This window comes from Oncorhynchus mykiss, chromosome 19 (genome assembly GCF_013265735.2).
Source record: "Oncorhynchus mykiss isolate Arlee chromosome 19, USDA_OmykA_1.1, whole genome shotgun sequence".
In the NCBI taxonomy this organism is placed as follows: Eukaryota; Metazoa; Chordata; class Actinopteri; order Salmoniformes; family Salmonidae; genus Oncorhynchus; species Oncorhynchus mykiss.
This window is the reverse complement of record NC_048583.1, coordinates 38,889,626-38,903,774: the sequence shown is the minus strand read 5'-3', so window position 1 is coordinate 38,903,774 and position 14,149 is coordinate 38,889,626. Positions and strand designations below refer to the sequence as shown.

Here is a 14,149-nt window from a genome sequence, read left to right as displayed (position 1 = left end):
CCATTAGAGTCATTGTCAGAGGGGTGGCAACGGCCCCTCTGAAATATGGTTGGCCACCCTTAAGGCGTCCGCATGCTTCCCAGCCGAAACAGTTCAGAGGAGTTCATGCATATATTATGACATTTTGTGACGTTTTTGTTCGTTTTGCACTTCAGTAAGGGTTTTTCGTGCATATATTATGACATTTTGTGACGTTTTTGTTCGTTTTGCACTTCAGTAAGGGTTTTTCTGGCTGTTCGGGCGCAACACTGTTTTTCTAGAGGCAATCTATAGTTCGGAGCCGCAGTCTTTACCCCTTCTTCGGGGATTGGTCAACAGTAGGGATTCTTTAATAAAGTTGTCATTCAATGAGACAACTCCTTTTCATGCTATTTTTTTCGGTGAGAAATACTGCACAAAACATTTTAGTTTGACGTTAAAATTGAGCGACCAAGATCTCATTAGGTCAGAGCGGCGCTGTCAACACGCTAAGATTGGAGAGTAAAAAAAACATGTCTGCTATTATCACTATTAGCGGGTGAGACAAACAGCTGTTTCTATCTTCTTCATACAATCTTTGTCCTAACTTTTGAACGGTTAGAGCTATTCGCTATTATGACCCCAATCCTGAAAAGTAAAAATCTCAGGAACATGTAAGGGAGAACCTACATGTGTAGTTTTTTTCCTATTTCCTCATACACCTTTCAAACCAAGATGTTTTCCCACCAACTTTAGCATCCCAACAACCTTTTTTTCTTTATATATGAAAGTTATTGCCGGTGAAAAAGCCCTTACTTTTATTTCCGCCAACTGACCAAGTCATGATTGCCATAAAGTTCTACCTACAGTTTAGTATGGAATGTAGCCGGAATGCTGTGGTGGCATTGACCAGCACTAAGCTCTTAAACTCTTGATGGTTGCTAGGCAGCGCCCGTTACTACAATCATCCTGGCAGTTCTAAACATTGCTAGGCATGTCACTTTACCCATCTCTTCGCATAGCCCACCACATGTACTGTTTTCTTAACCACAACTAGATGGATCCATAAAGAAATACTGTGGGAATAAATATCACTGAATGACGAAAATATTGGAATAAAGTAGGCTAATGCAATTGATAGCATCAAATTGTTGCTTGCAAAGTCATCCAATTTTTATAATACCCAATACCCTAAGCAATAGCCCACCAGCGTGTGGTCAGCACCGTTTCGCGCTGCTTTGAGAGAAGCGTAGGGTCTTGATAAATAAATAAATGTCAGATTTGTATTTTCCATTTGTATTATCCATTTGGATATTGATTAGGTTACAATTAGGCTGTGGAAAGTTGGCTCATTCATTTGCACTGATCAGAACATTTTGCCAATATGTTATGTAGCTTCACAAGTGGATTATTTTGCTCTTCATTCGTAGTCGCTCAGTAGCCGAGGCCTACTCCCGACCAAAAGCCTGTCTTAATCAATGTGATTTTGTTTCACTGAATCTCCATCTGCATATTTGTTTATTTCTCTGGCTGGGCAAATAAGTGAAGGTTGTATAGCTCATCTATTCGTTTGCTCATCTATCACTGATCAGAAACATTTAGCTTGCAATAAGTGTAGACCTATTCTTTTTTTTTTAGATTAAATGACAGATTAAATGTGAATCAAAAAAGCATGGGCTTGCCTTGGCTTCTGTTTCAAAATATAACTTGGTTTATATGACAGCGGTTCCACACATTACCATGACACAAGTTGTGTGGGGAAAATCAGGGTAGCCTAAGTGTGTCTTGTCTGTTTAATGAACAAAATAACTTTTGATTTCATGTGCATGGCGCAACCATATAGGCTGCACAGACCAGTAACAAAATATGCCATTCTATTCAGTTGAAAATACATTTTATTAATCTTAAAATGTTTCTTAGGACCTGCTTAAAATGTATTAATAATAGATTTCTTTGTGATGGTGAATATTCAATGGATTTATTCAAATAGACGTCCACACACATCCACCCACGTCTACTCCGCTTCTACACTGGCCGGCATCTGCAAGGGAGATATAAAAGGTTTATCCCGGCAAGAATGTGGTAAACATGGGACTGTATGAATGGAGTGGTGAGGAGGAGGCGCTCAGCCACTCTACGTGTCCAGAAGTAATTTAGCCATTCATTGTAGCCATTGGTGCTCTGTAGAGTTTCTCGTGTAAATGACTCATTATACTAATAAAGTCTGATTTAAAAAGATAACTATTGTAAAATACATTGAGTCGATACATCTATATAGTGTGTATAAACTGGAAGTAGAAGTGTTGTTGTCCATTAGTTTACTCCAATTAGGAGAGGGGTGGTAGGGTTAGGGGAAAATAATAAAGGAACATAAAAAAATATGTAAATACACACACAGTACCAGTCAAAAGTTTGGACATCTACTCATTATAGGATTTTTCTTTATTTTTTACTATTTTCTACATCGTATAATAATAGTGAAGACATCAAAACTATGAAATAACACATTTGGAATAATGTAGTAACCAGACAAGTGCTAAACAAATCAAAATATATTTGGTATTTTAGATTCTTCAAAGTAGCCACCCTTTGCCTTGATGACAGCGGCTTTGCAGACTCTTGGTATTCTCTCAACCAGCTTCATGAGGTATGCATTTCAATTAACAGATATGCCTTCTTAAAAGTGAATGTGTGGAATTTCTTTCCTTCTTAATACGTTTGAGCCAATCAGTTGTGTTGTGACAAGGTAGGGGTGGTATACAGAAGATAGCCCTATTTGGTAAAAGACCAAGTCCATATTATGGAAAGATCCCCTCAAATAAGAGAAACAACAGTCCATCATTACTTTAAGACATGAAGGTCAGTCAATCTGGAAAATTTCAAGAACACTTTGAAAGTTTCTTCAAGTTCAGTCGCAAAAACCATCAAGCTGTATGATGAAACTGGCTCTCATGAGGACCGCCACAGGAATGAAAGACCCAGAGTTACCTCTGCTGCAGAGGATCATTTCAATAGAGTAAATAGCCTCAAAAATTGTAGCCCAAATAAATGCTTCAGAGTTCAAGAAACAGACAAATCTCAAAATCAACTGTTCAGAGTATACTGCGTGAATCAGGACTTCATGGTTGAATTGCTGCAAATAAACCACTATTAAAGGGCACCAATAAGAAGAGGAGACTTGCTTGGGCCAAGAAACACAAGCAATGGACATTAGACCGGTGGAAATCTGTCCTTTGGTCTGATGAGTCCAAATTTGAGACTTTTGGTTCCAACCACAGTATCTTTGTGAGACACAGAGTAGGTGAACGGATGATCTCTGCATGTATGGTTCCCACCGTGATAAATGGAGGAGGTGGTGTGATGGTGCTTTGCTGGTGACTCTGTCTGCGATTTATTTAGAATTCAAGGCACACTGTGTAAGTGTTATTTGACCAAGAAGGAGAGTGATGGAGTGCTGCATCAGATGACCTGGCCTCCACAATCACTCGACCTCAACCCAATTGAGATGGTTTGGGATGAGTTGGACCGCAGAGTGAAGGAAAAGCAGCCAACAAGTGATTAGCGTACGTGGGAACTCCTTCAAGACTGTTGGAAAAGCATTCCAGATGAAGCTGGTTGAGAGAATGCAAAGAGTGTGCAAAGCTGTCATCAAGGCAAAGGTGGCTAATTTGAAGAATCTAAAATATATATTGATTTGTTTAACCCTTTTTTGGTTACTACATGATTTCATGTTATTTCATAGTTTTGATGTTAACTATTATTCTACAAAGAAAAACGCTTGAATGAGTAGGTGTCCAAACTTTTGATTGGTACTGTATATATCAAAGGAGTGCCTTTGATTTAACGGCCTGCGCATGTGCAGTTCGATGTGAGATGACCGTTAGACACGATGACGTGTTTGTACGTATGAGCTTTGATAGCCACGTCGCCATGACATCGTCTACAAGTCTGATCGGGGATTTCTACTGGTGAAGCAGTTATTTATACTGTACTACTTTCTTTGACTCAATGTTGTTACGCGCTTCTACATCTGCATTGCTTCCTGTTTGGAGGTTTAGGCTGAGTTTCTGTACAGCACTTTGTGACATCGGCTAATGTAAAAAGAGCTTTATAAATACATTTGATTGACTGACTAACAAATCCCTTGACCAGTTATCAAAACTCAACTCAGCCTCGATATAAGAGAACCTTGAACGTTCCTCAGCTAAAATGGAGGCAGACATTTTGATAGACATTTAGAGAAAATGTGCATATTTTCAAACACTAAACATACAAATATGTATTTACACTAATAAGGAAGATGGAATCTTAGTTTGTCCTTTTATAATTTGATTATACTATATTTAAAAGCATATACGTCATTTCAAGCCTTATCATCATATGGTTTTGTTGAATAGAAAATACATCATAAAATATTTCATATTTTTATCATATTTGTAAGTTACTGTAATCGAGTTTGTGCCTTCAAAAGTGACTACTAGAAAAGTAATATTTTAACCTTTCTTGGAATATGCAGCAATTGTTTATGGCCCTCATGATAAATAATTACTTTTGGGGATTACAAAGATTATATTTTAGATTACATTTAGTTACATTTAACTGGTTTAAAAGTTTTTAAACCATTTAGCAGTATTCTCAATGATAACTTCTCGTTCTTCGCATATCGTTTTTCCAATTCATAAATCCCTCCTTCTTCTTTGGGTTTTATGGTGGACTACAACCCCCAAAAGGTGTATTGCCGCCACCAACTGGACAGGTTGAAAGGTAAAAATAAAATAAATATGTAATTTATGTAACTTCATTTTTTCATCATTCACCGCACGATCACTCCAGGAATATTTTTCATCTCTTCAACATCGACTTCCCACAAGAGGCCAGATACTAACACCTTCATGGGTTCCCTGTTCCGAAGAGACATACACGACACGTCAAACTTCTCAAAGCGGGTGAGACGCAACACACGTTCCTTATGATCAGAGAAGTACGAAAACTCAACGCAAGCACGCCTATCGTGATCCTCACAGCTTTCACTACCCAGCACTTTGGAAATCTCAGTTTGGACATTTGAAATAGATTTTTCAATATTGGTAATCCGATCAGCTGCTCCTCATTAACAAATTGTACAAGATACGAAGGGATATTCTCAGAACTGTACATTACTTCGCTCCGTTCTCCATTCTTTTGGACAATATTCAATATATCCTTGATTCTACCGCCATTACATTCACAATCCACACCAGCTTCCGCTTTCTTTTCCTCCAGAAGTCCCCCTTCACTAAGTAACCAATGAATGAGCACGTACTGGTCGTATGAACAACCGGAGGTGAATAACGTGATCAGTACAGTGTGTTTACATTGTGTCGCCAGAAAGCAAGAAAAAACGGTAAACTTGAAATAGCCCAGATTCACAACGAGACCAAGAGGGTGAGCCTATTTGCTTAATTATTTTACAAGTTCTTCACAAAAAAATTGCTTTTCTGGTTATTTCGTTTTAATGAATGCCAGCACATGTTGCTGATTATAGCGACTGCAAGATGTAAGTTACTGTTTTGGTCGCTAGCTAAGTTAGCTAATACAAGCCAAACTAGCTAGCTAATTAGCTTGTTAGGGCAGATGCTTAACGTTAGCTATCTATCAAACTGTGAGGACGACATTTTATGTATGATTTGGATAGCTAGTTAGCTATATGAATTAGCTTGCCTTATTGGTCCTTGTTGATTCCCTGTTAGATCTCTCCATTCAACACCTCCAAAATGAGACTGGTGATCCTGGAGGACTATGACCTGGCCAGTGAATGGGCAGCCAAATACATCCGCAACAGAATCATCCAGTTCAAGCCCAGTGCTGACAGATACTTCACTTTAGGATTACCCACAGGTAAACTTTGGTTGATTTGCAGGTAAAATAAGTGTATCTGGTAATGATTGTAGCTTGCCAGGGACTAAATGTTAGTTTGCATGTCATGTAGGTATGTAAGTATCATCCATGTCCCTCTCTTTTAGGAAGCACTCCTTTTGGCTGTTACAAAAAGTTGATAGAGTTTCACAAGAATGGGGACCTCTCTTTTAAATATGTGAAGACCTTCAACATGGATGAGTATGTGGGTGAGTTTGAGCCTACAGGTACAAATTACACTCCCAACCACAGATGGGATGAGATTTTTTTTAGCCCAAGCCAAACCCTTAGTAGCATCAAAGGGTCAAATATCAAACAGGGTGTATGATTGTATGATTTTTGGGGAGTAATAGAAGTAGTGATGTAGAATCAGAGTGGTGTAGCCTTGCAGGAAGAAAGAATCTGTCCACTCGGCTCATTTATAACCTGAGGAAGTGGGAGGTGACGCTGGCCGCTACTGGGAGTTAAGCTGACTTGGCTGGATTTTATTAGCAGCGTGATCGAAACTGGCATTTGTTTTTGCTTTAGTCTTTAAATGCAAGAATGTCACATCAAGTTATGGCCCTCTGCCTCAAAAGTCTGAACTTTCTCCTGTTTTAGCAAATTGGTAAGGTGCAGGCAATTAAGTAGAAACAACATTGCCTACTGATTCATCCCCATCTTATTGCATATGCCTTTATACTCCCTTTCTATCAGCAATGATGAGAAAATGTATTGCTCTAACCTGTCTTTCCTACCAAATCAAAGCTTATTTAGTAGCCTATATGCACACAGTACAATGAAATGCTTACTTGCAAGCTCTCCTCTCAAACAGTGCAACTGTTTAAAAAAAAATATATATAAGTAAGTAAGTAAAGCACAAAAGAACACTGTTATAAAATTTGTAAGTATATAACTATAGTAAGAAAAACAATTACTTATATTACTTATAGGCCTGCCCCGGGCCCACCCAGAGAGCTACCACTCCTACATGTGGAACAACTTCTTCAAGCACATTGACATCGATCCAGCTAATGCCAGTATCCTGGATGGCAATATCACTGACCTGGAAGCAGAGTGTGAGGCCTTTGAGAAGAAGATCACCCAGGCTGGGGGAATCGACTTGTTTGTGGGAGGTCAGTTTTTATACGTGCATGCATGCCTGTGGCTTAAATTGGTTTTAATGTGTTTTAACACCCTGAATACAGACTAAACATTCAGAGATGACCCGTAGTGTGTTTCTATTTTATCTTCAATTGATTGAATTTAGGTCCAAAGTCTCAGGGCTACCTTTATGTTAATGCAACTGTCATCTGGTCATTAATCAATTTGTCAATGGTCTATGTTCATTAAAGGAGCTAATGTCTTAAAGGAAAATTCCACCCTAAAACGATATTTTGGTATTTGTTTAATTAGTCCATTGTTGATATAGTCCCAAAATGTTTTGCAATCAAGTTTTCAAGATACACTACATGACCAAAGTATGTGGACACCTGCTCGTTAAACATCTCATTCCAAAATCATGGGCATTAATATGGAGTTGCCCCCCCCCCCCCCCCCCCCCCTTTTGCTGCCAAAACAGCCTTCACTCTTCTGGGAAGGCTTTCCACCAGATATGTTGGAACATTGCTGCGGGGACTTGCTTCCGTTCAGCCACGAGCATTAGTAATGTTGGGCGATTAGGCCAGGCTCGCAGTTGGCATTCCAATTCATCCTGAAGGTGTTCAATGTGGTTGAGGTCAAGGCTCTTTGCAGCCCAGTCAAGTTCTTACACACCGATCTTACCATACCATTTCTGTATGGACCTCGCTTTGTGCACGAGGGCATTGTCATGCTAAAACAGGGAAGGGTCTTCCCCAAGCACAGAATCATCTAGAATGTCAACATATGCTGTAGCGTTAAGATTTCCCTTCACTGGAACTAGGGGGCCTAGCCCGAACAATGAAAGACAGCCCCAGACTATTATTCCTCCACCAAATTTTACAGTTGCCACTATGTATTGGGGCAGGTAGCGTTCTCCTGGCATCCGTGTTTCCGCTGCTCCAGAGTCTAATGGCGGCGAGCTTGACACTGCTCCAACCGACGCTTGGCATTGTGCATGGTGATCTTAGGCTTGTGTGTGGCTGCTCGGCCATGGAACCCCATTTCATGAAGCTCCCGACGAACAGTTATTGTGCTGATGCTGCTTCCAGAGGCAGTTTGGAACTCGGTAGTGAGTGTTATTCAGACTCGGCGGTCCCGTTCTGTGAGCTTGTGTGGCCTACCACTTTGCGGCTGAGCCGTTGTTACTCCTAGACATTTCCACATCACAATAACAGCACTTACAGTTAACCGGGGCAGCTCTAGCAGGGCAGAAAGTTGATGAACTGACTTGTTGGAAAGGTGGCATCCTATGACAGTACCACGTTGGAAGTCACAGCTCTTCAGTAAGGCCGTTCTACTGCCAATGTTTGACAATGGCGATATCATGGTTGCGTGCTCAATTTTAAACACCTGTCAGCAACGTGTGTGGCTGAAATAGCCAAATCCACTAATTTGAAGGGATATCCACATACTTCTGTGTATCTAACTTTCAAAATAGAGAAATACAGCCGGTATGATGTATTTCGCATCATATGTGTTGCAAAACATAAACAAAACATATGATGCAAAATAGCATACCGGCTGTATTTTGAAAGTTTTATATCTTACCTTGATTGTGGACATGCAAAACATTTTGGAACTATGTCAATAATGAACTAATAAAACAAATACCAAAAGATAATTTGAGTTATTAATTCTCTCTCAAGGTATCGGACCAGACGGCCACATTGCCTTCAATGAGCCAGGCTCCAGTCTAGTCTCCAGGACCAGAGTGAAGACTTTAGCAAAGGACACCATCGTGGCCAATGCCCGTTTCTTTGGCAACGACCTGTCAAAGGTCCCCACCATGGCCTTGACTGTGGGTGTGGGGACAGTCATGGATGCCCGAGAGGTAAACTAGGTCTTAACACGATATTCATCTATTTCGTATATTTTCATGGCACAGATATTTTTACACTATGTAGACAAAATAAACTTTTTAACCTAATGTAGATGTACTAATTTTCTTTACAAAAGCTAACTTGTGTTGCAATTTTGAATGTGTTCATTATGATTCTTGTGTCAATAGATGTTTCAATTATAATGATTTTATATTGATTGTGTTTGTTTGTTATAGGTTATGATTCTTATCACTGGAGCCCACAAAGCCTTTGCCCTGTACAAAGCAATAGAGGAGGGGGTCAACCACATGTGGACCGTCTCAGCCTTCCAGCAGCACCCACGCACCATCTTTGTGTGTGACGAGGACGCCACACTGGAGCTCAGAGTCAAAACAGTCAAGTACTTCAAAGGTAAGCATGGAATAGGACAGGGTTTATTATAAAGATAATTGGTTACAACAAAGGTAGTGCACTTTGATACTGGCCAGTTGGTAATTATTACCCACCTAACATGTTTACTATTAATTGTTAATTTCCCTCCAGGTTTGATGCATGTTCACAACCGACTGGTGGACCCAGTACTCAGCATAAAGGACCAATAATGGAGAATAAAACCAAGTCAGAGAATTACAGACCTCAAAATGGTGGATGGACCCAGTTGTTGGTAGGCTACAACCAGCATGACAATGTGCCAGAGAGATTGTTTGTCAGCACTTCAGTTGAGGGGCTGTGGTTTAAGGCTGCCATAACAACTAACCAAGCATTACAGTGCATGAGATTTTCTCAGTTTGTTACATTGCATTAGGATACTATGAAGGCTAACTGTAAATGCCCCCTCAGCTGATATGTTAAAGATGCCATGAATTCTCATATACAACTGTTACCAATATATTATGAGGTCAGAATCTTTGCAGTGTTAGTCTCAAACAGATTTATTTGCCTTCTCGACTACTCTTCTTTCTTCCTTCCTTCTGCACAATCTAGAGACGGGATGGATGAAAGCAAAATGTTTAGACCAGCTTAGATGAAATAAATCCCGTTTGGGTTGTTGAGACCTGTTTAACAGGGAAACATACAACACTATAGTTCCTTTACACTCCATGTCATTTGTAGCTTTGAACACTCCGTAGGTTGGTTTACCTGACAGTCAGTTCTACTTTCCAAGTCGCCACCGCAGTGATTTACACTCAATATACTGTCTTTTGTATCCGAAATGTCATTCTTGGCCATGTTGTATGCTCTCACAAGATTGTATCGGCAATCATTTTATGTCAAGGCATCATGTTAACTTTCAAGCATCTCTAATCAGTCATTAATTTACCTTTTTTTTGTTGTTGTTTTGTAGAACATTCTACCAGAACAAGTATGTTTTCATTTCAATGTAACTCAATTTTTCCCAACTACTGGGCTTACAAGATTACCGAGTCTTTTAGAAATTAATTGTGCACATAATGTACTGTAACTCATAAAAATGCTTCATACCGGCTGTATTTGTACTTTGAAAGTGATGTATCTTGAAAACTTGATTGCTGATATGCAAAACATTTTGGAACTATATCAGCAATGGACTAATGAAACAAATACCAAAATATAGTTTTTCTGAGTTATTATCTCTCAAGGTATCGGACCAGACGGCCACATTGCCTTCAATGAGCCAGGCCCCAGTCTAGTCTCCAGGACCAGAGTGAAGACCTTGGCGAAGGACACCATCGTAGACAATGCCCGTATCTTTGGCAACGACCTGTCAAAGGTCCCCTCATAAATGGTTTAGTTCTATAATTTCAATGAAGATGCTTCTTGTAAAGAAATGTCATTTATTTAGTATTACTTATTCAGAGTTGTATACTCAGGAGTCAGATTTAGGGGGTTATTATTTTATGGAAAGAGGACATATTATCTAGTGCAAATATTGAGTTTTGTTACATTCATTTTTCTGAAATGCATGATACACATGGGAATGAAGGCAACACTATTGGGAGTGAAATATGAATTTCTAGTTTCACTGTTGTACACTAGGTGTCACTCTCTACTAAGATACAAAATCAGAGGGGCCAGTACCAATTGATGAGAGGAATAGTATACAATTTTTCGCATGTTCGTGCTCATCTGAACTGTGCTGGCTCAGATATTTTTAACATTGTCATTCCCAGCATGGCTCCACAAACTTTAGTGGATGCGAAACCAGGCCAGCACTGTACGGCTTGGTTCATTAGACATTTCCTATAGCTTTTCCTTCACTTTGAAAGCATGGAGTAGATATTGTTTACATCTTTCTTTTGAGATTGTCTTTCTACACAGCTTTAGATTTGTCTGCATTAGTTCTATCCAATTTATGCTTATTACTAATGCTTCTGCTAGCAAAACAATACGCTGTAAATGGATTACACCACCTCTTCTGTTTAATTTCTTCATTCATGGTGTTGTTCGGATCTTAGCTAGAAACCTGCCGCCACTAGCAGAGCATAACCTTGACAGAGGGAGACAATCTGGTTTTCACAACTGTAAAACTACCAGACAGATTCCAAGCACAGGTTGATATTTCCTGTTTACTGATTAAGACATCTCTGCTGCATTAAAATTGCTGTGGCTAATTTGATTTAATCTGGTCCTACATAAAACACTAGTTCTGTAAAAATACAAATACAAATCAGTCTGCGTCACAGTTCTAAAGTAGCCCTGTGGCAACTTTAATTATGTCATTTCTGATGTTGATTAGATTTGACATGTAAATACAAAGTAATTGCTTTGTTGATATTATGCAGAGCTTAATTACCCAGCCTGCAGAATGACAAGACGGAGTCAACCTCCTCTGCTCTTTGTTTGTGTGCTAATAGAATGATCTGACAATTTGTTCTGCTTGATGTTAATGGTTTTTCACTCAGTATGCAAAATTAAGGCACTGTTAACCAGTAAACTTAACCAAAACCCCCAAGGAATTGACATAATAGAGAAGCCTAAACTGTATCCATTATCAAGCAGTGCCATCCCTCTGCTTAAACAGTCCCACCAGTCCCAGTACCGTGAGATTATGATGGAGTCTGTTGATCCTATGGATTTAGGCCTTTCTACCCCTAACAACTGGACTAGAGTCAGTTTTGTGGTGCAACTCATAATTTCTTACATTCGGGGAGCGAGTGTTTAGGAGAGGTTTTTGTTCAAAGGGAGTTGGAAGAATTGACCCTAAATCAGTTGTTAAGGGCCACAAATAACTCCATTGAAGTCCATGACAGGATGAGGATCTCCTGATCAAATGCCCACCTAACCGCCCCTTTCATTACTGCCACCTCTGGTGCCGAGTGGTTCTTTTTGCACAGAATATCATGTGATACCCAATGTTCTAACACCCATTTGGGCTTTAGGTCTTTGCTTTGGCAGTAAATGAAAATAAACCGCCACAAATGGAGAGGAAAATTGCCTGTCAGTCGCTAGCCGTCGCTCTTAGTAAAGCAAGTGTGCTAAACTACCCAACGGGGGCAGAATAGCAAAGAAAGCACTAATCAATGCAATCTGAAGACAAACAGTGATACCTTTGCAATGTGTGACAGCTTGTCAGTAGCCTGTGGACTACTTGTTCTGTCAAAATGACTAAAAAAAACCTATTCAGTGTATGGGACTTGCCAGGTTTTCCCTCTAACCTAGTGTAAGACTATAGAAAACACAGAGGACATTTGGGCCTTGTTTTTCCTCCGATGAACATTGACTTTGATACTTGAATGCAGCCCACATAGCTTCCCTCACTCTCTGTCCATCTGCAAGGTTTCCAACACCTCTAGACTGTAGACAGCTTCAGTGCTGTGTGGGAAGGGCTGCCTAATCCATTTCTTAGGGTTCAGTGTACATCCAATCAATCACACCCACCATATAAATATGTATGCACTATCTTTGTGTACTATTAAAATCTTAATTCCTGAGTTAATTGTGTTTGTGTTCATGTTTATGTGTATTGGTGGGTAGTGGGTAGTCAAACTTATTGGATGTGACCACTGGTTAAAAGATCCAAAACAAAGAATGGGGCAATCCTCCTATCTGTCTGCAATGAATCAAGGCTCTGACCGGACAGTCTGTTACTGCTCCAATGATCAAAGACGACACTGACCGTATCTGACATAGCAATGAAACTCCTCTGACCCGCACTCTCCCTGCTGCTACCCCAACACACCGATCAATACCTACTCCCAGGGAGATATTTGATGCTTGAGAACCCCCAAAAAGAAAAATACAGATCCACGATGTAAAGTATTCAATAGAAAACCAATGTATTCTATCTCTTGTAGAAATGTTTCACCCTGTTCAAGCTTCATCAGTGTCAAGCAATAAATTGTTGCAAAAAGACATTTCTCATTATAGCTAGGTGATTATTGGTTTGTATGACCGACTTATGGTTTGAAAAGAAAAGTGAGAACTAAAGACAACAAAAATTGAGAAGCCGTACATAGCCGAGGGTCAGTTTGATCTCCCTCTTAAGAACTGACTGCAATGTGAGGCCTTCAAATACCTTCACACCTTTTATTCTCTCAAACCGCCAAGCTACTGTAGCCTCCTGAGACCCCCCCCCCCCCCCCAAAAAAAAGATTAGAAAAACATTTTATTGTTCTTTTATTGCAAAATGATTCATATTTTAAGTTGAAATTGTCCTCTATAGTGGTCATTAGGACTTAAATATGGAAAAAATTAACACTACAGTCAATGGGCACAGTAGGTAAAAACATAGTTGCAGCATATGGGTGGTCTCTACAGAGGCGATTTCTTGATAAGCTCTTATTTAGCTTTTATTTAATGTGAAAAAAATATTACACAGTCCTGACAATTCACTTAACAATTCTTGAGATATTAATTTCCATGAAATGTACTGATTTGGACGGCAGACATTTTTTTAAGAACCAGGAAGATAAAGTTGGAACATAACACGTGATATCATTGAAAAGCCAAGAATTTCCTCTCAAAGGGACAACAGTACTTAATACAGTGGCTTGTATGGCCTCAGAGATACGGCCCAAGAACTGATGTCCACTAGAGAGGACAAAATTGTCTTGTGTCTCAGGAGGGTAATGACAAAAACGGACAGCAAACTTTTATCTGTTCTTAAAAGTTCAAATTCTTTGTGCTTCTAGGCTTGCAGTTCAGTTGGATCCTTTAAAACTTGTTACCAGAGTGACAAAGGCTAACTAAAGGTGGGTGGGAGAGAAATATCTTACACTGTCAGAGTTATTAGAGGTAAGAAAACAACAGCCATGGAGACAGATTTACAAAGATGTAGGATGGGAGAGGGTCTATGCATTTATCTGGGTGAGATTGAAGCACAAGTTAAAGCTCATCATTTCATACAGGTTGTGTTTTTTTTTCTTCTAATTTGC

The 14,149-nt window shown here is 39.6% G+C and overlaps 1 protein-coding gene across 1 annotated transcript; it reads left to right on the top strand.

The window, feature by feature from the left end:
- The first annotated feature begins 4,953 nt into the window (after nt 1–4,953).
- On the top strand, nt 4,954–11,386 carry LOC110497790 (glucosamine-6-phosphate isomerase 2). Its single transcript, XM_021574154.2, has 7 exons — nt 4,954–5,382; nt 5,688–5,835; nt 5,961–6,062; nt 6,786–6,968; nt 8,622–8,806; nt 9,032–9,206; nt 9,339–11,386. The coding sequence occupies exons 2-7, from the start codon at nt 5,712–5,714 to the stop codon at nt 9,395–9,397; spliced, it is 828 nt and encodes a 275-aa protein (XP_021429829.1). The 5' UTR covers nt 4,954–5,382; nt 5,688–5,711; the 3' UTR covers nt 9,398–11,386.
- Nucleotides 11,387–14,149: the final 2,763 nt, after the last annotated feature.